The sequence below is a fragment of the Molothrus ater genome, chromosome 2 (genome assembly GCF_012460135.2).
Source record: "Molothrus ater isolate BHLD 08-10-18 breed brown headed cowbird chromosome 2, BPBGC_Mater_1.1, whole genome shotgun sequence".
Classification (NCBI taxonomy): Eukaryota; Metazoa; Chordata; class Aves; order Passeriformes; family Icteridae; genus Molothrus; species Molothrus ater.
Window position 1 is genome coordinate 115980871 of NC_050479.2, and position 25562 is coordinate 116006432.

General features: G+C 54.7%; 1 protein-coding gene across 1 annotated transcript in view; it reads left to right on the plus strand.

Moving 5' to 3' along the window:
- The window catches only part of SLCO2B1 (solute carrier organic anion transporter family member 2B1), a 30371-nt gene extending 17178 nt beyond the window's left edge, over window positions 1-13193 (plus strand). Inside the window, exons 8-15 of the mRNA XM_036404213.2 lie at window positions 2745-2853; window positions 6588-6752; window positions 7875-8067; window positions 8869-9025; window positions 10284-10444; window positions 11024-11088; window positions 12307-12427; window positions 12646-13193. Coding sequence (XP_036260106.1) covers window positions 2745-2853; window positions 6588-6752; window positions 7875-8067; window positions 8869-9025; window positions 10284-10444; window positions 11024-11088; window positions 12307-12427; window positions 12646-12820 — 1146 coding nt within the window. The 3' untranslated portion in view covers window positions 12821-13193. The remainder of the gene's footprint in view (window positions 1-2744; window positions 2854-6587; window positions 6753-7874; window positions 8068-8868; window positions 9026-10283; window positions 10445-11023; window positions 11089-12306; window positions 12428-12645) is intronic.
- Window positions 13194-25562: the final 12369 nt, after the last annotated feature.

Genomic DNA, 25562 nt, shown 5'->3' on the forward strand with positions numbered 1-25562 from the left:
CGGTCTGAGGAACAAAGAGGGCCAAGTGGCAGGACAGGCTACAGGAATCCTGCTCTCTACAGCTGGACTTTCCCCAGGGAGCTTTAAAGGCAGGCACAAACAGCAGCTGAAAATAAACCTCCCTTGTGGTGGGAGCAAGGTGCCCCTCAGCTGGTTATTTTAACACTCCTGGAAATAGGGTCCCTGGAGGGACCCACACCTGCTGCAAGAGGCATAATGAGGTGTTTGTAGGGAGCCTGACCTTGTCAAAAGGAAAATAACTCTTTCCCAAGCCGTGAGGCTTTGCACTTTGTTTGTCTAATATGAAAATAACTTCTGTGACCTTACTTTTCAGTGAGCTGGGAGTGCCAGGTTCTCTTCACAGCCAGAGGGAAACTCTGCAGAAACCTCAAATTAAACAAAGAGAACCTCTCTGTCACAGAGCAGGTCATTTATCCCTGTTTCCAGGGGTGTATTTGGATCTAGCCAGCCTGCTGGCACCTCTGGCTGCCCTTCTCACAGGTGCAGGAGCAGGTGGGGAGAGCAGGAGCTGCCAGGGAGAGCTGCTTTCATTTTCCTCTCCTGCAGAGCCCTGCTCAGCCACGCCCGGATTTATTCCTGTCTGTGCAGGGAGATGGGGATTTCCCCAGGCCAAGGTCAGGCTGGGGATGCTCTTCCTGATGCAGAGTGTGAGGCAGCTTCATTCTCCTTCCCCAAAAAGCCTGTCTGCCTCCTCCAGCCCCCTGAGGGTGGCAGTGATGCCAGTGGACTCATGGAATCACAGTGGGGTTGGGTTACAGGGACCCTAAAGCCACCCCTGCCATGGGCAGGGACACCTCCCACTGTCCCAGGGTGCCCCAAGCCCCAGTGTCCAACCTGGACACATCAGGGGTCCAGAGGCAGATAAAAATGCAGATAAAATCTGATTGCAAAACCGTGAGATGCAGCGAGTGGCAGCAAGGAGCTGAGTCCTTTAAGGATTCATCCAGGGGAATCCAAGTGTGGGGGCATTTTGCAAGCTGAGTTTGTTTCTCCTTGGCAAGATGCTGGGGCAGGGCTGAGCAGCCAGCTCGTGTTACTGCACCTTCCAGCTCCAGCCTGACAGATTTCTGCTGTGAGAATGCCAAAATCCCCCGTGGCAGAGGCACAGCGTCCTCCTCAGGGCTTGGGCATCTCCGATGGTGCAGCAGCACCTTTCCAGCATCATCCACAGCAAGCAGGCTGGATTCCTGCTTTTCCCTCTGTCCCTGCTTTCCTTCAGCCCACAGGAATGTATTTCCTGATCCTTTCAGACAGCCAAACACCAAGCCAGGGCCAAGGCAGCACAGGGAGAGGAGCTTCCCCCCCCCTCTGTGAGGGCTTTGCTCCATGTGCACACAGCTGAGCCAGGGAAACATGGCCTGCAAGGGTCACACACAGGGACATCCCAGGCTGGGGGAGCTGGGGGGAGCTGGGGTTTTGTCTGGACGTGCAGGCTGTTGACTCTCAGAAGTACAAACAGCTGGAAGCTGAGGAAGCCACGGGCAGGAGCAGCTTGAATGTATTTTTGGAAAACACTGCAGTTTAAGAGCAGAGAAGAGCCCCTGTAAGGCAGTTGGAAAGTGAAAGGGGTTTTATCTTTGCATTTGAAAAATGTATGAAAGCCTGAGCTCCAGCAATTCAAAACAGGAAAGGAGTTCGTTGCCTCTGCCCTCAAAAAGGGCAGGTGGCAGCCACAGCACAGACACTGTGACCTCGCTGCTGTTTAATGAGCACTCTCATCTCAGAGCAGAGGAGGGGTTTCAGCCCAAGAGCTGCTGTTCCCTCATGTCCATTACAGCTCTCTAATTGCTGCTGGATGAACTCATTTGCCCAGCTCGGGTCAGGGCTGCTGAGCTGATGGGGTGGCAGAGCTGCAAACACTCTGTGCCTTGCCCTGCAAAAGCACGCTGCCCTGAGCCCTGCCAGGCACAGCAGCACATCTGCAGGCAGTGCCAGCGGCTCCAGTGGCATCCCAGCCTGCTCCTGGGGCTCCCCTGCAGCTCCTGCAGGGGATCAGAACACATCCCAGCAATGCTCCTTGGCCTTCCTGTGCCCTGGGGTGTGCACGCCCCGAGGGAGGCTGCCATGCACCTTCCCTCTCCGAGCCCTCCAGGGCTGGGGACCCCACGCTGCCCTGGGCAGCCTCTTGCCTTAGGAGGTCACCAACATCCTGCCTGCATCCCAGACCCCCTCCTGGGCTGGATACATTTCCCTCCTACAATTGCTGCCTCTTTCCTGCCCAGCAGCTTGTGAGGGAGCACAGAGACTGGGCTCACCCTCCATCCCAAGCTGTGCTGGTGGGAAGCCAGCTGTGTCCCTTGTGCTCTCGCACAGGGCTAGAACAAGCTCTGGGGCACAAAACCATCCCCCTAAGGGTATCCAGCAAAGGTTGGCACCTCCTGAGTGAGTTTGGCACCTCCTTTCCCTGCAAAGGCTGGCCCCTCCTGAGTCTGTGCGAGCTGAGCACACGGCGCGCTGTGTCTGGGGAGTGGCACAGCTTGATATTGGTGGAGTGTGCTCCACCACTGTCAGAAAGGTGGGAAAGCTCCTCTGCAGCACGGGAGTGTGTCTGGATGCTGTCAGCCCCACTGGAAACCTGGAGGTGTGGGCAGGGAGCACAGCTGGACACGACAGGGACGGCCATCCTGGGCTGCTGTGTGTCAGGGTCTGGGAGAGAAAGGCCAGGGCAGGGGAAGCTGGGGCATGATGCATGCAGTGACAGCCTCTGTCTGGTGTGTCCCCAGGTGGTGAGAGGGAAGGACAGAGGCAGCAAGAAGAGGGAGGACGTGCTGAGCCAGCTCAGGCCGAGGTCCCAGCACACGGAGAGCCTCTCCCTGATGGAGTTCATCAGACGTAAGTGAGCCAGCGCCCCTGCCCAGACAGCAGCTCCCACGGCCAGGCTGGGCCATGCCAGGGCTGCAGTGCTGCCAGGGAGCAGGCATGCTCCCCCTGGGCTCAGCACAGCTCCTGGATCAGCCCTTGAGATGCACCTTAGGCTCAGGGCTGGGTCTGAGCCCTCTGCTCCCTGCTCACAGCACCCTGCTGCACCTCCTGCCAACCAAAGCTCCTGGCCTTGGTCACTCTGAGTGTCACATTCCTTCCCTGGCAGTGCCCCAGGCCAGGCTGGACAGGGCTTGGAGCAGCCTGGCACAGTAGAAGGTGTCCCTGCCATGGCAGGGGGTGGAATGGGATGGGCTTTAAGGTTCCTTCCAACCCAAATCCTTCTGTGACTCTGTGATCCATGGCCCATGTGGGCAGTGGGAATCAGAGGCCAAAGTCTCACCAGAGCCCAAATGCAGGCAGGAAGGAGGGGTGCTAGCTGTGGGGCTGGAGCAGAGCCATGGGAAGGGACAGACCCCTTCAGTCACAGGGGTTTGGGGGCTGCTCTTGCTCAGCCCTCAGGCCATGGAACCAGGAATCGGTCCCACAGCAGCACTGGCAACTTCTCCTCCCCAGAAAGCCTCATCAGACTCCCTCCTGCAAGGCTGGAGATGCTGTCCAAGGCAGGCTGACCTCCTGTCCCACTGAGAGTGGCCAGCCCTGCCTGGGGCCAGGGTCTGGGCAGTTAAAACCCAGAGGGAGATGAATCCAGTGCAATTAAATTGTTTGGAAATGAGTGGGCTCTTTATGCTGAAGGGGATCAGCTGGGCTTCAGTCTGTGGAGGCATCTGCTAATGCTTGGGATGTTTGGGTTTTTTAAAACCTCTGCACTTTGGCAGCTACTTAAGAAAAGTGACCCTCTGAAGTCTCTCCGTGTCAGCTTCCTCCATATTTCCCAGCTATTATCTCGTCAATTTCTTGCACATTCTCCGTGTTCTGAAGGGCAGTGCAGGGCAGGCACAGCCAGGCAGGCGTGGGCAGCTTTCCTCCCGCTGGTGGCAGCGTTTGCTGTCAGCCTAACGCTCAATTAGAGGAGGCACTCGGGGGCTCCTTCCCCCCCCGACCTTGTGGCACTGTCATTTGGAAACCTGTGTGCTGGGAGAGGCTGCGTGGGAACAGATTGATGGTGCTCAGATGGGATTTTCACACCAGCCCTCTGCTCTGTGCCTCCCAAACACGAATCAAAATGAGCTCCCCGCTCCCGGCTGCAGCTTTGGTGCGGGGCTGGAATCAGCGTTGCTGTGTCAGGGCTGTGCTAATAAATCCATTATTTCTCAGGATTTATCCCCCAAAGCCCAGTTCTGAAATAAATGAAGCGTCTGGTTTATGTCAGGAGAGCAGCCTGGCTGAAATCTCTAATACAAAACTCTTTTGGAGCCAGGAAGGGGTGGCAGGTAGTGTGTGATGGTTACCTGGGACAATTTGGGTGAAGCCCAAAGACTTCAGGACTGGCTCATCTGCAAGTCACTGGAAAGAGAATTTCCTTCCCAATTCACCACTCTCCTGCTGGCTTTGTTTCCTCTCTCTGTTTCTCTTTTTACTATTATTTTCAGCATGATAATTTATGAGAGCAGCATTTGGAGATGAGATTCTCCAGCCTGAATCTCCTTGGCAGTGCCCCAGGCCAGGCTGGATGGGGCTGGGAGCACCCTGGGGCAGTGGAAGGTGTCCCTGCCATGGCAGGGGTGGCACTGGGGGGGCTGTAAGGTCCCTCCCAACCCAAACCATTCCATGACTGTGGAGGAGGAAACCCTTTTGCCCTGTGTTCTGTTGTTTTGGGCATACCCAGAGGGCAAAATCACTCCTGCAAGCAGAGCAAGGGTGGGCTGGAGCCTGTTCATCCCTCCTGGGAGCCCCTGAGCCTCCCGGGGCAGGCTGTGAGGGGCAGGTGCAGAGCTCTGGAGGCTCTGTCTGGGCAGGGAGGGCTTTGCCAGCCCAGCAGCAGCAGCCAGCACCAGGATGGGGCTGTGTGCAGGGTAAGGGTCAGGCCAGGCTCTGGGGACACTCAGCCCAGCATGGAGCTCTGTCTGGACTGAGAGCTGGGCACTGATCTTGGCTCTGGCACAGACACTCTGTGTGACACCAGCTTGCACCCTGCTCCTCACACTCACTAACTCCTCCCAAATTCCTCCTGCTGCAGGCATCAGGTCTTCCTGCAGTAATGGGAAAAGTAGGATTTAGCTTGCCTGAAGTCATTTCCATTGCTAATTTCCAGGCTTCTGTTGGAAACACCTGGGAGGATGTGCAGACTCTGCTGCACATACTGGGAATTAGCCCATTAAAGGTGATCTTCAAAGCAATTGGAGCGCTGCACTCGTGACTCGTTTGTTTCTCTTATGGTCCCCAAAGGCAGTTTCAAGGATGTTTTTTGTTTATTATTTTAAAGTTTCCACTGCTTTTCCTTTCTGCCCAGCTGCTTCTCTGGAGCTGCAAGGAGGATCCAATTAGGCGTTGCAGAGGATGGAAATCTTGCTGCTCCCACCATGAAGTGGGGACATGCTCAGCTTTTCACCTCTGATTTGGGGTGTGCGGTTTGATTTAAAAGACCAGAGACCTCCAGGAAAAAGGACTTTTTGGTGGAGGATCCCCACAAAAGGCTGGATTGGCTCTCAGGAGATTTTTCAGCCAGCAAGCTGAGGTTTCCTATCTGCAACATGGCAGAGAAATTCGGGGAATACTCTTCAAAAATCAGGACCTGTAGTGGCTCTTGAGAGCAAAACCATCTCCCCCTGTGGGTCGACAGTGGTGTAATGCAGCTCCTTCCCTCTCTGCTGACTGCCAGCCTGCAGAGGGTCAGCATTCCAGGGTCCTTGTCCGTGCTGTGTATGCCTGGGCCCCTCCAAGGACCTGCTTTTGCAGCTCCCTACCATTTTTGGCTGCTTGCGTGACCTGAGGGCCAAGTGCTGAGCTGGAAGGGCCGTGGTGCCATGAAGGGGAGTTGGGGACGTGGGGGACCCCACTGCACCCTCAGAGAGGCCTTTTGCTCTTCACAGAAGATTTCGGACAGCCAAAATCCGTCCCCACCTGGGGCCAGCTCCCAGACAAGCCCCCGGGGAGATGTCCCCAGCACCGCTGTGCTGGAGCAGATAGAAAGATTGTCCCTCTTGTTTGTCAGCTGCTGAGAATTAACACCATTAATTGATGGCAGTCCTCTGCATTAATCCTCGCTGTTAATTCCTTATCTCTGCTCCAGCATATTGGCTGCCCTGGCCCTCATCTGGGAGACTCACCAGCAGTTTGTTTGGAAGTTGCCCTTTGCTGCCAGCCCGAGCAGGGGGAGGCACTGGGGGAGCAGCAGCAGGAGCAGAAGGTGGCTCCGGGGTGCGCAGGAAGGGGACATCACTCCAGCAGGGACAGTGGCAGCTCCCAGCTGGCAGCACGGGGCACCCCATGTGCTGAGCAGGCTGCACACCTCTCCTCAAGGGTTCAGGGCAGTTTGCTGGAGTGTTCCTTGGCCGCAATATAAAAAATTGCACTTTTCTCTGTTTCATTTTTTCATTGAAACTGAAAGGACACTGAAATTGCAACCACAGCAAACAAATAAATTAACTTGTAATGACTTTCCATCTACTTTTGTGTTTGTTTTAGCAGCAGCTCTGCCAGAAGGCTGCAGGGAAAGGGGTGGAACGAGATGAGCTTTGCACTGCCTTCCAACCCCAACTCTTCTGCGGCTCCCTGATCAGAATTTTGCTCCCTTGTCCTTTCAGGTTTCCCCGTGGTGCTGCTGAGGAACCTGAGGCACCCCGTGTACCTGCTGGTGGTGCTGGCTCAGGTCAACATCTCTGCCATGGTGGCTGGCTTAGCAACCTTCATGGGCAAGTTCCTGGAGAGGCAGTTCTCCCTCACAGCCTCCCTGGCCAACATGATCATTGGTAAGTGCTGCTGAGCTTTTGAGTCCTTAAAAAGCCATCTAGAAATTGGGAAGGGTTCCTCTAGAGTAAAGCCTCCCTCTCAGAGAGTTCACAGATCCTGCCAGAGAAGTGTTTAAAACACGTTATTGAGCAGACAGCACCTCAGGGAACGAGGCCTCTGAGGTCTGGGACAGATAAATCAGAATAAAATGAGCAGAACAGGCTGGCAGAGCCAGGGCTGAATGCAGCAGGAAGGTTAAATGCTGAAGCAGTGCTGTCCCGCCCTGAGGTGCCCAGCTGAGCTGTTCCCAGCCTGGATTTACCCTCTGCATTCAGGTCAGCACCGTGCTCCGTGGATGAATTGATCTACCCTTTGTTCCCACCACTGAGTCTCGCTTGGCCTTTTCCTTTCAGATCAAAAAGCTTTCTGTAGCTGGAAATTCCTTCCTTGCGTGGGCATTGAGGGGCTGAAAGCAACCTCCCTGTGCATTCTTAGCTGAATTAAACACTTTGCATGTCTCTAGCTGAACTTTGGTCTCCCCCCAAAAATGGGGGGTTTTATGGAAATGGGGTTTTACAAGGGTGACCTCAGAAATGGGCACAATCCCGCTCTGCACAGAAATTAAACATCCTCCCCAGGCTGACTTGGTGTTTCTTCCTGTCAACACTAAAAAATCACATTTTGCTGGGTGAGGCCCAGCTTTCCCCTGCTCCTGACATCTTCCACCCATGGATCCATGAGGCAGCCAGTTTGCTGTGGGATCCTTTTGAAAAGCAGCTTTTTGGTAGCATTACTCCACCAATCCCTGCAAAAACCTTGGTCCCTTCTGAACCACCTGTGCTGAAAAATAGCAACCCAACAGCAAATCCTCTGGGCCTTCCCTTTGTGAGAAGGGACTGGCACAGGCCAGAGATGGAAAACAAGGTACAGGGATAGGACTAAGGAGGAATGGCTTTAGATTGGGTGTTAGGAGGGAATTGCTCCCTGGGACAGTGGGGAGACAGAGAAGCTGTGGCTGCCCCCTGCATCCCTGGAAGTACCCAAGAACAGGTTGGATGGGCTTGGAGCAGCCTGGGATGGTGGAAAGGGATGGGACTGGGTGGTGCTGAAGGTCCCCTGATTGCATGCCTGCCTTTTCCCAGGTGCTGTGAACATCCCCGGGGCCATGGTGGGGATCGTGGTGGGCGGCGCCATCCTGAAGCGGTTCCAGATGTCCCTGAGGCAGTGCAGTGCCCTGTGTGTGCTGGGCATGCTGCTCTGCCTGCTCACCGCCTTTCCCCTGCTCTTCCTGGGCTGCCCCACGCAGAAGGTGGCCGGTGTCACCCACTGGGACAGGTACCTCAGCTCCTGGGCTGGGCACACCCCAGCCACAGGCACATTCCTGGGAGTGGGAGCCAGGCAGAATGCCCAGAAATGGGTTTGTTCTCCCTCAGGAGAAGCAGCTAGTGAAGGTAAACTAAGAAAATCTGAGTCCTCTGTGTCCTCAGGTTTAGGGCAGAAAATGTACTGCTCGCCTTCGTGACTTATCCCACACATGGTGGAGTCATTTCAGCTTTATCTCCTGGGGGCTAAAACCTTTTTAACACGAGGTTTTTAGGAGCAAGGGTTGTAAGGGTTCCACCAGTGAGATTTCCTACCGAGGAGCAAGCGTGGAACCCGAGGTAAACACGTTTTTGGCACAAACAGCACAAGATTTCATCTTGGAAAGAGTGGTGGATGAATAATTCAGGCAGGGGCCAGCTCTGGGATCACACCATCTAAGCTGTGGCAGCTAAATGTGGGCAGGAGCTTTTTGTGTGCCCTGGAGGCTGGATCCAGGTCTCTGAATTCCCTGGTTAGTGTCCTGTGGTCCGGGCCCTCAGGGGGAACCTCCCTCCCTCCCACAGTGTTGCAAGAACCCCAAAGGCCGGGTTTGGGACCAAGAATGAGGGCAGTGGGTGGCCCTGGTGCCCAGCTGTGGTGGGGATGCTTTGACAGGCAGAGCAGAGGTTTGGGTGATGCTGGGATTCCCGTGGGGAAGGGTTCCTTGTGCAGTCAGGTGGGTTTTGCTGATCCCAGCACACACACAGTGGGTTTTCTCTGTGAGATGCACGTGGGTGATGCCCCATGCCCACATTAACCCTTTCCTGGCCCCAGCTCTGGCTCTGGCCACCACGCCATGGCGTGCAACGTGCGGTGCCGCTGCCCCGAGCGCGGCTTCAACCCCGTGTGCGGCTCCGACGGCGTGGAGTACACGTCCCCCTGCTCTGCTGGCTGCAGCAGCGTGGCCCTGCACCCCGATGGCTCCGTCCTGGTGAGTCACAGCTGGCCACAGCTGGCCCTGCCGGCCCCACCGGGCCTGCCCTGAGTGTCTGTGGGACAGGGGAGAGCAGGGTCACCGTGCAGGGCTTTGCTCCCTCCTGCTTTCCTCTGCTGTGGGTTGTTCTGCTGGCAATGCAGCTCAGCAGACCCACCTGAGGAAACTTCTGCCACTCAAAGCCCGACCTGAAGATCAAGTGGCTTTCCCTGCACTCTTGGCACAGGGTGTGATGGCAGCAGGGAGCTGTCTGGGCGGTTTGCAGCAGCATTTTGTTAATTAACGGCGCTTCATTTTGATAACAGTTGTGCTTTCTGCCAGAGCTCAGTCCCAAATGTGCTTTCCTGCACCCCCACGCCTGCCTTTTGTACAGCAGATCCTTTCCAACAGCTTTTTTTCCTCCTCAGACAACGCCTCTCTCTTCCAGCCCTTGCTTTCTTAGAAATGTGACACTTTTCTTACCATTTTCAGCAGTACAGGGACCTGTGGCACCCACTGCCTGCTGCTTTCCCTGTCCCAGGTTTTCCAGGAACCCTCCCAGCCTGCAGAAAACCCTGCAATTGTGTGCCCAGCTTTGCTGCAGCCCTCCCAGAGGGAACCATGCAAGCTTGGATGTAGGAATGAGGTTTTGGGAGAGCCCTGAGCTGCCCCTGCCTCTGGGATCACTCTTCTGCAACTGCAACCCCCTAACAACCAAAAGATTGTACTCATTTTATTTAAAGGTCTCTTTAAAACAAAAGAAACAACCCAGAGTTTTCTTGTTTAAAACAGATAAAAAAGAGATAATTGTGACTAAAAAATAGAGAAATGGAGAAACTCCTCATCCATCACCCCAAGGCATCTTTCCTTTGCTATAAGGCTGTGGTAGATATTTATGAGCCTCTCTCAAAGGTGAGGTTACACATGTTTGATTTAACACTCCCTGAGCTGTGGCTGCAGCTCTGCCCGGGGTGAAGGGTCTGGCAGCAGGACAACACCTGGCACAGGTGGCACAGCCAGGAATTCCTTCCCAAAATCCCATTTATCCCTGCCCTCTGCAAAGCCATTCCCTGTGTCCTGTCCCTCATCCCCAGTCCCTCTCCAGCTCTGCTGGAGCCCTGGACGTGTCTCTGAGCTCTCCCCGAAGTACTGAGTGCTAATTCCTGCTAATTACTCTCAGACAAACCTTACCTGCTCTCCTTGGCTCTGTCAGCTGGCAGCGTTCCCTTCCACCTCTGGAAGCAGCCTGTGGATGTGGTCTGTCTCCTCTTTGCAGAACTACACTGGCTGCAGCTGCTTCGGGGCAGCGGGCGCCGCCAGGCCGGGCCCCTGCGGCACCAGCTGCTCCCACCTCTTCGTGCCCTTCGTGGTGCTCTCCTGCCTGGCTGGCATCCTGGCCAGCACCTCCCACACGCCCTCCTTCATGCTCATCCTCAGGTGGGCACGGCTTGGGCACCTCCTGGCCAGACAGAGAGGGCGTCCAGAGCGGGTCTGTGAGGCAGGGGGATGGATTTCGCCACCTGCGGGACTGGGGGCTAAACCAGCCCTGGATGGGGGCTAAACCAGACCTGGATGGGGCTAAACCAGACCTGAATGGGGGCTAAACCAGACCTGAATGGGGGCTAAACCAGCCCTGCCTGGGAGTTAAACCAGCCCTAGATTGCAGGTGGCAGCAGGATGGAGCCAGCCAAGATGGGAGCCCAGGCTGGTGGAGCTGGAGCCCAGCATGGGTAAAGCTGAGGCAGAGGGGAAAGCCATGGGGGAATCTCTGTGTTAGTCTGTAAATGATTCAGCTTCCTGGTCCTGGCAGGATTTTCAGGCCAGGAAAAGGCCATGGGCAGTGTTCAGCCTTAATGAATGAACCCTCATCAGCTTGGGTGATGGGAATGGGAACTCCCTGGGATCCTTGGAGGCTGGGTTGAAGGACGAGTGTGTGGGCAAGGTGCTGTGCCAGGGAGGGAAGCATCCATCCTGGAGGGATTGCCAGAGGGCATTTTGTTCCATTTTGTTTTTCAGGAGCATCCAGCCTGAAGACAAATCATTTGCCGTTGGCATACAGTTCATGCTGCTGAGAGTTTTAGGTAAATTGAAATGTGTTAAAATACCCTCCTGGAAAATAATGGCAGCTCTTGGAGAGGGCTTTCCAAGGGCTGGGAAGGCTGCTGCCCTGCAGGGTCTGGGGGCACGTGGAGGGGATGAGACAAGACAGCTCCAAGGGCTCCATCCCCAGTCCCTGGGGCCATGTTTTTGGGGTGGCTGTGGCCCCTGGGGACATGGTTTGGGTTGTTGCCCCTGAGGCCTGTTTTTGGGATGGCCGTGGGCCCTGGGGCCATGGTTTTCAGGCTATGGGCCCCAGGTCCATGTTTTTGGGGTGGCTGTGGCCCCTGGGGCCATGGTTCAGGCTGTAGCCCCCTGGGGCCGTATTTTTGGGGGTGTTCGTGGCCTCTGGGACCTGTTTTTGGAGTGGCTGTGACCCCCGTGGCTGTGGTTCAGCCTGTGGCCCCTGGAGCCTCTTTTCAGGGTGGCTGTGGCCCCTGAGGCCTGTTTTCGGGGTGGCTGTGGCCTCCGCAGCTGTGGTTCAGCCTGTGGCCCCTGGGGCTTATTTTCAGGGTGGTTATAACCCCTGAGGCCTGGTTTTGGGGTGGCTGTAGCCCCTGAGGCCTGGTTTTGGGGTGGCGGTAGTCCCTGAGGCTGTGGTTCGGCCTGTGGCCCCTGAGGGCTGTTTCCGGAGTGGCTGTGGGCCTCGGGCCCAAGTTCGGGCTGTGGCCCCTGGAGTCTGTTTTTGGGGTGGCTCTAGCTCCTGAGGCTCTGGTTTTGGGATGGCACTTGGCCCCTGGGTCCCTGATTTGAGCTGTGGTGCCCAGGGCCTGTTTTCAGGATGGCTGTGGCCCCTGAGGCCTGTTTCCGGGGTAGCTGTGGCCCTCGGGTCCATGGTGTGGGCTGTGGCCCCCAGGGCCTGTTTTCAGGGGTGTCTGTGCCCCTAGTGCCTGTTTTGGGGTGTCTGTGCCCCCTGGTATCTGTTTTGGGGTGTCTGTGCCCCCTGGTACCTGTTTTGGGGGTGTCTGTGGCCCCTGCGGCTGTGGTTCGGCCTGTGGCCCCTGAGGCCTGTGTCCAGGGTGGCCATGGGTCCATGGTTTAGGCTGTGGCCCCTAGGGCCTGTTTTCGGGATGTCTGTGCCCCCGGGGCCTGTTCTGGGGTGTCTGTGCCCCCGGGGCCTGTTCTGGGGTGTCTATGCCCCCGGTACCTGTTCTGGGGTGTCTGAGGGCAGGGCGGGCTGGCTGACGCCGTGGCTGTTGCAGCGTGGATGCCGGGCCCGGTGCTGTACGGCAGCGCCATCGACACCAGCTGCGTGCTGTGGGAGAGGCGGTGCGAGCGCAGGGCAGCCTGCAGATACTACAACAATACCCTCTTCAGGCACAGGTAGGGACACAGGGACAGCGGGATAAACCCTGTGCCAAGCACCGGGAACACCCAGGGACGCTCCCCTGCCCCTGGGCCACGGAGGGTGACTCCAGGACAGCTCCCTGCTCTGGGGCAGAGGCCGTGCCTGGAACAGCCTCCCCAGAGTCCCAGGGGTGCTCCTTGGAGCTCTCTGGAACATCCCCACTGCCCTGACCCTGCTGTTTCTGCACCCACAGGTACCTGGGGCTGCAGTTCTTCTTCGAGGTGGGCGCATTCCTGTGCTTTGTGGCCGTGTATCTGATCCTCAGGAAGCAGGAGAGGGAAGCCAGCCAGGCAGAGGAGGCAAAGGCAGAGCCAGAGAAGGAGAAACTGGCGGGAAAGTCCTCAAAGAGCCCGGAATCCAAAGTGTGACAGCGAAATGTGGATTTTGGTCTGTCCTGGGGAGGTGAATCAGCCCACAGCCAAGCTGTGCAGGGTGGATGCTTGGAGTGATGGACCCAGGGCTTGATTCCTGCTCTCCCAGCTGGGATGGACTCTGCCTGCACTGCATGGATCCATCCACAGGTTGTTCTCCTCCTTGGGGTGCAGGTTGCTCCTTCACATGGATTAGTCCTCACTCTTTAGCCCGTGGACTCTGCAGCCTCCTGGGTTTGTGTCCTGCTAAGCAGTTTTTCCTGCTGACCGTCTCAGTGGTGCCAGCACTGAGCAGAAACCATAAACATGAAGGGTTTTGTGGAGTGTTTTTTTTAAATAAATCATTTTTAAGAAATGGTTTTGTACTGAACCCGCAGATCTCTGTGACTGATGTTCATAATTCTCATTTTCTGTGTTATCAGCACTTACTTTCTGATGGTCAGTGCTTGAAGCACATGGGAGTTTAGGTGCATTCCTGGTTTTGCAGTTTGAGAAGGGCAGAACTTTCCCCAGGATCAGAGGACGAGGTTGGAGCCCTCTCCAGACTGGGTAGAGCTTGTGGCTAAACCATCTGAGCCCAGCTCCAGGCAGCCCTGGGCTCCCTGAAGGGGGTTCTGTCTGTAATTATGGGGTGGAAGTCCAGCCTGGCCCTATTTTGGTTCAGCTGCCTCTGTTTCCTGCATTCTTCCCATCCTGGGGCTCCTTCCCACCCAGGAGTGAATTGTGTTACCCAGCCACAGCCACTGGGGAGCTTTGTCATCTTTGGCTCCAGGATGGAATTTAGTAGAGAAAACAAAACTTGTAAGTTCAACCCAAATATGCAGAAAAGAAACACACAGAGGGGAAAATTCAGTCCCTCCTACCACCCTGGCAGATATCCCCTGGGAAGGACTGGGTGTGCAGAGAAGGGAAGGGAGCAGGCCTGTGGTGAAGTGACTGAATTTAGCTGTTCCCCCAAACTGTTTGCCCAGCCATTCTGAGGGACCCAGTTACCTCAGTGCAGACTGGAGGGTGATTGGAATTTTTTAGGGGTTTGGGTTGGGGTTTTTTTCCTATTTTTGTGCAGTGCCTTGTGTTCACCAAGCTGAGAGTTTACAGCCCTGTTCAAGAAGCGATGTCTGGCTTCAGAGAAGTTCTGGAAGGCAGAGGAGTGCGTGGACATTGCAGGGGTGTAGGTGCAGCCATCCAGGGAAGGACAAGTAGCATTTGCTGACCACGACCTTTAGAAAGCCAAAACCAGGAGAGTTTTGCTCTCTCCTCTTTTCCAAAGTCCTGCCAGGCAGCATCTGTTGCTGAAGCAGCAGGATGAGGTTCTTAGGGCAGGAGCAGGGAGGAGATGGGGTGTTCCAGCTCCTTGCAGCCCAGGAATCTGTGGCATCCCTGGAGAAGAAGGTTCTTTCCTGGCTGAGCACAAGCCTTGGCTCCCAGGCACTGTCCTGCTGTGCTCAGCTGAGTCCCAAGTAACTCCAAGGTACTTTCCACACCACAACAAACAAACAGCAGCACAATTCGCTCCAATGGCGTGGGAAGTGGGGAGCTGCAGTGTCAGATTCCTGCTTTGCCAGGGAGCTGCAGTGTCAGATTCCTGCCTTGCCAGGAATCTGCCATGATTCCATTCTTTCCCATGGAAGTGTGCAAGCCCAGGCTGGATGGGGCTTGGGGCAGCCTGGGGTAGGGGGAGGTGTCCTTGCCCATGGCAGGGATGAGCGTTAAGGCCTTTCCAACCCAAACCATTCCATGGTTCTCTCCCCCATCCCACTGGAGCCCCTCAGGGCTGTGCAGCCTTTCTGAGAGCCCCCCATGCCACTGAAAGCAGCGGTTCCATTTACAGAAAGGAGGGGGAAAGGGGACAACTGACCCCTTTCCCCAAACAAACAGGGAGTTCCATGGCCTGTGGTGCTGCTGCAGGTGGCAGGCAGGCTGCTCATCCCTCTGCTGCCTGGCTGGGATCCTGGTGGCTGCACAGGGGCCTGCAGGGTGGCCTGGCCGGCTCACTGCCCGCCCCTTCTCACGGCTGGGCTCAGGGCTGCGCGTTCATTTTCCACCTGGGAAACTCCCATCGCACCACAGAAAGGTCTGGCACAGGCTGGCACGGCCTGAATCCTTCCTTCCCTCATTACCCCTCCAGCAGAGGACCGATCCCTGGGGATAACCATCCAAGGCACCTGCAAGCTGTGTCCTGGCTCTAGGCTTGTTACTCTGGCGATTTCCATCCATTTGGGCTGGAGTTTCTAAAAAGAGAAACAAACCCCCATTTCCCCATCCCCTCCCCTGTGCTCTTTAAGAACATGGTTGAAAGGGACTGGCTTGCGAGGGAGGATGAAAGAGAGGCCGTTTGGAAAGGCTGCTCCCATAAAAAGCCCAGGGAATATGAAAGGGCTGGCAGCAGCGAGGGAGCAGCAGGAGCAGTGTTTGATGCAGAGCAAGGGGCAGGCAGGTAGGAGTGCTGCAGAGAAAGGAAGCAAAGGAAGGGGCAGAGGCAGCAAAATCCACCCTGTGCCGTTTGCCAGGCTCTCCCGGAGGAGATGTCCCCTGCAGACAGCCTGGAACAGAATTTACAGAGCTCTGGAGGGTACAGCTTGGGCACCAGCCAGGAATCGCATTGGGGGGGTTAACAGGAGCTAATCCAGCTGGGCCAGGACTCATGGACTTCCTGGAACGGGAGCACTGGATGTTTTCATGCAGCACTTTGTGGTACTAGGGGTCACAGACCTGGAGGCAGAACGGTGCCTTTAGGGCTGCTGAGAATTGCACAGGGTCAAGAGGAGGAATTAGAACTGGGGGGAAGGACCCAAAGCACTTACAGGGCCAAGAGCTGCTTTAGAGCCAGGCACAGCTCCCATTCCCCTGGAAAAAAGAGCAAAGCTGAAGCTTTTAAATCACCCTCAGTGTGTTCAGCTCAGCCAGATCTCCCCCTGGAGTGCTCCTGGCCACTGCTGCAGCCAGACCCAGAGGTTTCTCCTGCTTTGCTGCTGGTTTTCCAGGGGATAGGGACGGTCCCAGGTGGATTCTGTGGCTGTTCGCAGGGGGCCAACAAAACATGAATCAAAACCCACTGGATGTTTCTCCTAAAACTCACTGCCTGTGGCAACCTGAGATCTGCTCAAGGAAATGCCCACTGAGGAGACACGGTCTGCAGCCACAAGACAGAGAATTGCTGTGGCTGGGACTGAGGCAGAGCTGGGCGTGCAATCCAGCCCCCAGGCTGGGGAAGAGGAAGGAAAACAATCCATAGGTGTTACACTGAAGTTCAGGAAAACCTGGGAAGTTCCCAGAGGAACACTTGAAACACGAGCCAAGGAACCACTGAAACGCTACCAATTAAAACCACAATTCCCAGAAACTGGAGGTTTCCAGGATCTCAGAAGGGGAAAACAGAGCAATCAGGCAGATCCAGACCCAGCCCAGCGCTGGTCCCTGGAAAGATGCTGAGGAGGAGACTTATCCACGTGCAGCAGCTGGGATGGGGGTGTCATGGACTGTCTCACACAGATCTCATAGCAAACATTTCATTTCTCCTTCAGTCCCACCTGGGCAAGCTTCCTCCCTGACTGAAGGAAGGATTTTGACCCTGTCCCACCTTGTTCCCATAAACCAATTACCAGCCAGATGGAATTATGCAGAGGAGAGAAAAAGAGGAGAAAAACCAGGCTTAATTGGAAAGCTCCATCTCCAGGAGCTGCAGGTAGTTTGCTGCCTGCCCAAAAGGATTTATCTACAAGAATCTCACCAGGGTCTGTCCTGTCTCTAGGACTAATCAATATTTTAATTAATTACTTGGACGATGAGAGAAGCAGGAGCTAATAAAATTTCTGCTTACGGACATGAGTGCTTTGGACTGGAATCCAAACCCTTCAGAGCAGATTGGAGAAATGGTGTGAAATGGATAATACTGGGTTTACAAGAGCCAAACAGTGGGGCAGGGGAAGGAGGGCTGGGGTGCAGAGTTTGCCCTGGGAGAAAGGGGATGTGGCAGCAGCTCTTAATGGAGCAGAAGATTTTTGGGCTCATATTGTCCCTTTGAGTTAAATTGGCAGTCACCACAATTCTCTGCCTGTCCTGTGAGGGGAAGATATGACCCCTTGCACTTGGAGGCACAAAATTATCTCCCCATGTTGCTGAATTGAGTAAGTTTCCTGCTTATTGCCAAGTGCATCTCCTCCAGCTGTGCCCTCTCGAAGGTCCAAGCAAACAGAGCAGAGTGAATCAGGAATTATCTCCTGTGCTTAGAGACAGGTTGAGTAATGATTACTCCTGAAACATGGAATTCATCTCTGGGGCTTAATGGACTTGCAGTGGAGCTGCAGGAGCTAGCTGCTGAGGGCTCTGAAGTGCTTGTGGCCAGGGAGGAGCATCCTTTATCCTGCGGAGGTGGTGAGAGCTGGAGCTGCTCCCCAGCCCCAGCCCAGCCTCATCTGGTGCTTCCAGGGGGCTGAAGGACAGAAGTGCTTTCACACAGCCCTGATAAAGGATTCTAATCTCTCTCCTCTCACTTTTCAAGTGACAATGGCATTTGCTGAAGAGAGCAGAACCTGAGGTGGTTCCAAGCTGTGCACACTGGTGCAACTTTCTGAGCAAGCTCAGGAACAAATAACTTTCCCTGGGAAAACTTGCTATTGAATTGTTCTGCTCTCACACCTGCTGTGAAAAAAAGGCTTCCCTTTCCACCCTCCCCGTGTCCTGTTTGTCCCAGTGCCATGACCTAATCACACATTGGGCACTGAAAGTGTCCAAATTGCACTGAATGTGTCCATTCCAAATGAAGCTTTGGCTCTCTGTGCTCATCTTTCTTTGCCCCCCACAGTTTCTCGTTTCTTGTGACTCAGGAGTGCTCTGGAGCACGGGCTGGGCACCAATAATGAGATATCCCCAAACCTGTGGCCTGGGAGATGGGAATTGCCTGTGGGTGAGGGCAGTGCAGGAACAGTGAATCCAGGAGGATGGGGATGGCATGCTGGGAAATGGAGACACTGTTGGTGGTAATCAAACTGGGAACACTGGGGACACTCAATTCCCAGCAGGCCTGATGGGGTACAGCCCCCACAGCCCCGGGACAGGACAGATCCATGAGGATCAGCCCCAGAGGAAGGAGATGGCAGCAGCTGGGCCTGACTCACAAAAGCCAAAATAACATTTTAAGGCACAGACCAGAGACTGTCCCTTTCCTATCCCAAGGGTCCCACACTGAATCTTGCTCCCACACCTGGAGCAGCAGGGGCACAGCCCACTGTCCCCTCCAGCAGGGAGGTGACACCTCCAGCTGTCCCAGGGCTGGGCTCACCTGGCCTGAGGGTGTTCAGGCACACAAGGCTTTCTCTGGGCCCTGCTGGTGTGACAGGCAAGCCCAAAGGAAGCCACAGCTTTCCAGTTTCCAGGAAACAGGGGTTACAAAAAAGGGCTGTGGTTAACAGCTGGAATGTCCATCCCTGAAGTCCCAGCTGCGAAGTTTCCTGCATTCCTCATTCCTCAGGGGAGCCATTGCAGAAGATGCTGTGGGAACAGAGGATGCAGGAGGGAGCAGTGCCTAAAAAACAGCTGGGTGTCTGTGCGGGAACAGCATCCCAAAGGGGTGACCCTGATCCCCTGGGCAGCCTCCACCACCCCTCTGCCAGCCCTAGCCATGCCCCCGGGGCGCTGCTGGCACCACCCACTCCTTTCCTGAGGCCAGGAGACATTCCAGCTGCATGGAGCAAAATAAAGACCAAGATAAAGCCCTGCTGGTGCTGGTCCCAGTGCTGGGAGGTGCTGGAAGCTTTCACACACACCTCGAATCTCCTGTGGCCCCACAAACGTGCAGCTTTAGTTTAGAGGCAGCTCTTGAGCCAGAGGGCACCACTCGTGCTCTGGGTATGGTTAAATAATGGGAAAGGAGGCAGAAATTGGGCAGCAAACATGCAAATTAATGATGAATAGGGCAGGAGAAATAATTCAACACGAGCAAACAAAGAGAGGGAATGTGAAGAGGGAGCACCCACCACCACACCAGGAACGGCCAAGGGCTGCTGGAACAGGCCCTGCAGACAGGAACAGGCACAGCAGCCGTGCCAGGGCATGGGCTTGGCTCTCTGCACTCAAAATAAAAATGCACCGGGTTGGTGGGCTGGCAGAGAGATAATCCCCATCCCAGGGCAATCCCTGGGTGAGAACAAGGCTGCACCCCTGCTGGAGGGCAGGGTTAGCTGGGATATGGGAAGGAATCCTTCCCTGGGAGGGGGGGCAGGTCCTGCACAGGTTACCCAGAGAATCTGTGGCTGTCCCTGGATCCCTGGCAGTGTCCCAGGCCTTGGCAGGGGTGGGACAAGGTGATATTGAAGGACCCTCCCAGCCCAAGGCAGAATCTGTGATTCTGTTCTGTGATTCTCAAGGTCAGGGTCCCTCGAGCAGATGGAGAATCACAGGATCACAGGGTCACAGGATCCCACCTCTCTGGACAGCCTGTTCCAGTGTTCCCCCACCCTCATCACAGAAATTCTGCCCTCCCCTCCTTTAGTTCAAAGCCACTGCCCCTTGTCCTGTCACTCCTACAAAGCCTGTCCCCACTCCCCTTGGTGGCTGACTGCAGGAGTGAGATCCCCTCACCGGGGCCCTGCTCCTGTCCCCACGCAGGTCCCAGGCTGTTTCCCTGCTCCCTGCAGGGCACTTGGAGCTGTGTCCCGTGCTGCTGACCCCAGCAGGCTCCCGCAGAGCTGGTGGTGGGGACAGGAAGGAGCCCTGCCGGTGGTGAGGCTGTCACAGCCAGGATGGATGGGGCGAGCTCCACTGATCCTCTGCAGTGCATCAATCAAAGGCAAGGAGAAATGGAACCTTCAGGGGGGTGCCAGGCAAATCACAGGAGGGTGGGAAATAGCACCAATGTCACCAAGGAGCTCAGGATGGGAGGCAGGGACCCTTCCTCCTCTCCAGAGCCCAGCTTCCTCCTTTCTGGACCCTTCCTCCTGCTCACCAGGAGCACACCAGCTTTGGGGAAAGCTGCTGGATGAGCCTGAGAAGGATTTTTTGACTGTGCCTCCTCCCTGCTCTTCAGCCAGGCTCCTGGGGCTTTGTCACACAGCCCTCAGCTAGTGGACTCCATGCCCTCCCATTCCTGCAGGATTCTGTGGTTTAGTGCAGACAGAGATCTGGGGCTTTAACTGTGAGGTTAATAAATGATGATTCCACTTCCATGCTTCTCCTCCACTAAGGGAAGAAGCAAAGTGTAGGATTCCTACTTTTTGGAGGGGAAAAATTAAAAAAAAAAAAAGTTAAAAAAATAAGAAGAAATGAGGTGCTTCTGTTGAGGCTGCTAGTGCTGGCTCCCCGGGGAATCAGCTCCTTCCCAGTGACACAGAGACATCCCAGCAAGGATTTGGGGCTGCTGCTCCTGGTGGCATCTGCCATCCAGCTCCCTGCACTTGGGTCCCCTCAGACTCCTCCAGACACAGCAACAATAAGTGAACTCAAAGTCCCGGAGCCAGGAATAAATCATGACACGGGTGACACTTGTAATTGAGAGTTTCTTAATTGCTGTGTTTGATTAAAGAGAGCCGCCGGCTTTGTGCATAAAAGGCAGAGACTCCAGAAACCCGGGGTAGGAAGAAAAGAGGATAAGAAGATGATGGGAACAGAAAAACACGAGATCAAGGAGAAGAAAGGCTCAGGAGAAATCTTGTTGGAGTGCCAGAGATAAGGGAGACAAAAATAGAACGAGTGGTTTCACTTGTGACTACATCCATGTTTATTTCTGCCCTTTTGGGGCAGAAATACAGGGATTTGCGCTCTCCTGGTGTGAAATGCAGCAGCTATTTAGCACCACAAAGCACCAAAGATAAAGGCAGCATATCAAAAAGAACTAAAACCGACTGGGAAATTGCTTTTTTTTGTTGTTGTTGAAATAAGCCCAGGGAAACAGGAAAACCTTTCATTAGAACTTTGGTGGAGGGCCGTGCTCCAAGAAGGCAGGAGCTGCACCCTGTGAGTGCCAGGTGTGGCTCTGCAGCTCCTCCAAGGCCAGGGACACATCCCTGTGCCTCTCAGGGCATGGAGGTGGCCCTCCTGCCCCAGGCTCTCCTCCAGGGATATTCCCGACCTCTGCAAGTGGCTCAGGGGGAAATCCGAAATATTGATAGCAGGGAGACAGCAGAGCACGGAGGTAAGGGCAAGAGGAATGGGGAAAGATTCCCTCTTGGAGGGGAAATTCCTTCCTGGGGTGTTATTGCTCCCTGTGAGGCTTTTTGCCTGCCCAGGTGGGCAAAGCCTGGGGAGCAGAGAGGATCCAGCTTTATGAAGAGCACAGGATATGAGCACTCTTCTCAGCCTTTACTTTCCTCTGGTCCATCATCTTCCTCATTTCCAAAGGAATTACACAGAGCATCCAACCACTCTCTCCTGGTTGGATGGGTGTGGATAGGAATGGATGCTTAAAGGCTGCAAGGGTGAGCCTGGCTTGGGTAAATCCTCCATCCTGTGCAGCTTTTTTCCAACTCAGGTGACTTTTTTTGTCTTTGTGTGAACTCCTTAGCACCGGCCTCATTGCTCCCCAGGTGGAAGCTGGAGGTTTGGTGACGCTGTAGGAATAAAAACATTCCATTTCCTCCAGCTCTGAGCAGGTCTGCTCTGAATGAAAATAATATGCCTGCTGTGGGTGAGTGGGGAGAGAGGAGAAGGAGAAATCCTGGTGCAGCAGAGGCCCAGGCACTGGGCCACGCTGGGACAGGCCAGCTCTGGGGACACTGGGGATTTCCACAGATAAACACACAAACAGTTCCAGCTGCAGCCAAAATCTTCAGGAGCCCCCTGGGAGGCTGCCTTGTACTGAGAGCTGATACAGGGGCACTCTCAGTGCACTACAAAAGCAAATTTCACCTGGGTGGAAATTTGACCCTAAGAAATCTTTGCCTTGAGCTAAAACAGCCTGAAGAGTATAAAATTTGGGGCACTCTGTAAATAGCGCTATTTTTTAATTTCCCTCTAAAAAACTTTCAAATACATGATGTGGTTTTAATGAAAAACAGCTCCCCAATAATAATCTGCAGCACAGGCTCATGAAATTTCCAGACTCATTAATTTAGAGAATCATCACCAAAAAAAAAAACCCTGGAGTTTGATGATTTCTGAAGATTTCCTTTGTGAGCAGAGAGTCAAACTGAGCTGCTTTGTTCCCACATCTCCCAATTGCTTCCCACTGATGGGTTTTTTCCCTGCATCACTTGTGTCTGTCTCTCTTTAAGCTCTGACAGATGTGAGGGCTGCTGGCACAGACAAATGGTGCATCACACCTCGAGAGCATCTTCATTTTGTCCCTCCTGTCACAGCTCCTCAGCCTCCCTCCCTGTGACAGCAGTGTCCCTGGGACTTCCAGGGCTGGGTTTGGAGATCCACACCTCCATGATCCTTCTGGGAAACAGCTCAGTGTCCTCCTGGCCTTTCCACACCTCAAGGGGCTTAAGAAAGATGGGGACAGACATTTTGGTGCATCCTGTAGTGGGAGGACAAGGGAGGAAGGCTTTAAATGAAAAGAGGGGTGATTCAGACCAGATATGAGGATTTTTCTGCTGAGAGTGGGGAGGCACAGGGTGCCCAGAGAGGTGGTGGCTGCCCCTGGATCCCTGGAAACGTTCAAGGAGAGGCTGGACAGCCTCTGAGCAGCCTGATCCAGGGGAAGGTGTCCCTGCCTTCCCCAGAGCCCAGAGCAGGCTGTGACTCCAGGATTCCTGCAAGCTGCAGTGCAGCAGCTGTGCCATCCACCAGGCTTTATTTGCCCTCCCCAGGCGTGCCCAGACCTCTGGGTGATCTCTGCAGGGCTGGCACCGAGAAGAGGGGACGAACAGTGGCACTGCTCCCCTTCCAGCCAGGAGACAACAGTGGCACTGCTCCCCTTCCAGCCAGGGCTGCACTGCTGGCTCCAGTTTCAGCATCTCAAGGACAGCCCAAGGGAGCTCAGGTGACAGCAGTGGGAGCGACCCGGGGCCAGGAGAACAGGAGTGCCGGGAGGGAGGCAGCCGGTGTCATTGGAGAGGAGACAATGGCAGTGTTCAATTATGCAAAAGGTCATTGCCAAGGGGGAGCTTCCGGGCACGGCCTGAAATTACAGCAAGGACAGCCAGGAGGGACGGCATTCCCAGCTCCCTGCCCGGGGCTGAGCAGGGACACAGAGAGGCAGGGGCTCAGCCAGGAGGGGTTTCATGGCACTGACCCTTTCTTGGGATGCTCTGCTGTGAATGAGCAGCTCAGAAGGAATCCCCATCAAAGGCGCTGGCAAAAGCAGGTTTGGTATAAACCTGGAAAAACACAGCTGAACAGAGCTCAGTGGCAAGGGTCACTGTCACTGCCCACAGGGGTGGAACTCACAGAGGGAAATCAAGCTGGGGTCGATTTAGAGGGATTTGCACAGAGGCTGCAGGCACAGAAAGGTAAGGAACACCCCCATGCTGAGTGGAGCCCCTCACTGCCTGAAATCCTGATGGAGCTGAGCTGGGGCCAGCTCCAGGCTTGGTCTCAGACTTGGACAGGGATTTCTGCCTAAAGGAATTAACTACAGGGATTAATTAGTGATAATTCAGAGCCTCACCAGGGATCTGTTGGGCACAGAGGGCCTCTCTCCCCTGGGCAAGGAAGGATCTCTCAGTCCTGGGTGAGGAATCTCAAGCCCTGGGAGATGTCCCTGCTCCAGGGGAGATCCCACTGCTGAGCAGGCAGGGCTCCAGGAAGGCCCCCCAGGCCCTCACATCTATGGGATGAAGCTGATGGACTGCGGACAAATTGCATCCCATGGGAGACGCTAGCATGAGACTCCTGGTACCCACAGCCCTTTATTCCTGGTAAAGGAAAGGTAAAGGTTTATTATTGGTAAAGGAGTCCTGGAAAAGCCCTGGGATTTGTGTTATTCACCTGACCCATGTCCCAGCCTCTCCAGGGACACCCCATTTCCCCCAGGCCACTCTCCTGCTTGGGGGGATTCCTGCAGGAGTGCTTGGCTCAGACCCAGCTGAAGCCTCCACATCCTTTAGACCCAAACTGCTCTGCTTTGAGGGGTGCAGTGCAGAACTCAGACACCGAGCTCTCTGGTGCTGCCCTGCCTTGCTTTAGGCTGATCTGGTCCCCCTGACCCCCAGACGGGGCTGCCCAGGGGCTGGAACACCCCACACCTCAGGGGAACCCCACTCTGGGGGATATGCTGAGGGGAAAAAGCTGGGGAACCTCATTCCTCCCTAATTCCCAGTGAGAGGAATGAGGGATTTGTCTTTCCAAACAAGCTGTGGGGCTGCTGGTAGGAAAAACCAGCACTGGGAGGTTAAGGAAACAATGGGAAGGGTTCCACTGATTGATGGATGGAAATAGATATTTGCTTTTAGAAATAAACTTTGGGTTTGCTGATAAACGAAATTAGACGTTGAAAGATGAAAGAAACAACAGGGAAGAAAAACCCCTAAATTCAATAAGAATTAAAAATTAAAAGGGAGGGTTATACATTAGAGGGGAATCTTTGGGATCAGGCATTCTGGGAAGTCTGAACCTCTCAAGTCCCTCAGCCAAAGGGGAAAGAGAGAAGGCAAATTCGGGAAATTGGGATAAAAAGGAGGCTGAGTCCTCCAAAAATGTGAGAGATCCCAGGGGAATGCCCCATGGCCTCTCCCTTTATTGGAATAAAGAAAAAGGACTCCTCTGCATCCTTTTGGGACATAAACCTCTGGTGTTTGTGGATTAATTTTCCCAACAGCAGGAGCAGGGAGCTTCTGTCAGCTGGAGCTGCACTCCTTGGAAAGTAATTCTGCAGTGATGGATCTGCTCCTGCTGCAGGCTCTGAGAGAGCAGGGAGATAAATGGGAGAGGCTGCGGGGAAGAGTTATGGGAATGATCCAGGAGCTGGAAAAGCTGGAGAAGCTGAGAGATGGAGGCAGCCCTGGCGTGGAGATAACGGCAGCAAAGGTTAAGAGGCTGCTGAGCTGCTCCCCGTGCTTGCCAGTGAGAATTCCCGAGGGGAAGGGATCTCCAATGTTCCTTGAGCCGGAGTTCAGGAGCTCCCAAAGCCCTTGGGCAGCGCTCCCAGGCCCAGGTGGGACTGCTGGGGTGTCCTGTGCCAGAACATTCCATGGTGACTGGGACAGGACCTGGCTGGCACAGGCTGAGGCTGGCACAGCAGTTAAGCAGCGCGGCTAATTGCAGGCTGCCCTCCTGGGAAGTGTGTGAGCACCAGTAATCCCGAAGGAATTCCAGCCCTGAGATCTCCCCACATCCCTCCTGCTGCTCCAGGGATCCCTCTGGGGTGCTTTGGGCCAGGACCACAGTTGGAAGCTACAAACAACAGAAATTCTCCCTGGAGGAGGGATTTCCATGAGGGAATCCAAGGGGAATGGCACAGACAGCAGCATGATGTGGGGCAGGACCTCATGCCTGCTTCAGGAGCTGGGGGAAATTTCCTAACCAGCTTCTGACTGTGCCCGTCATCCATTAAAATAGAGATAAAACCAAAAAAAAAAAAAAAAAAAGTCATTAGCAGTTTAGCAGAGGGTCAGAAAGCAGGTTATTGACTTGCTTTCTCACAGCTCCAAAACCCTCCTAAGAATAGAGCACTTTAGATTAATTGGGGGGAAAATGGATTGGAAAGTTGCAATTAAGTTGATGTCATAATTTTTGGGGGGGAAAAAAAACAGGTGTTCTGCTACAGCTGTAATTCTCTCCCTGGCTTTAATTGGCATCCCAGTCGTCTGTATTGATGAAATGCTGTCTGTTAAAAAAAATGAATCATTAGCATTGGTTTAAA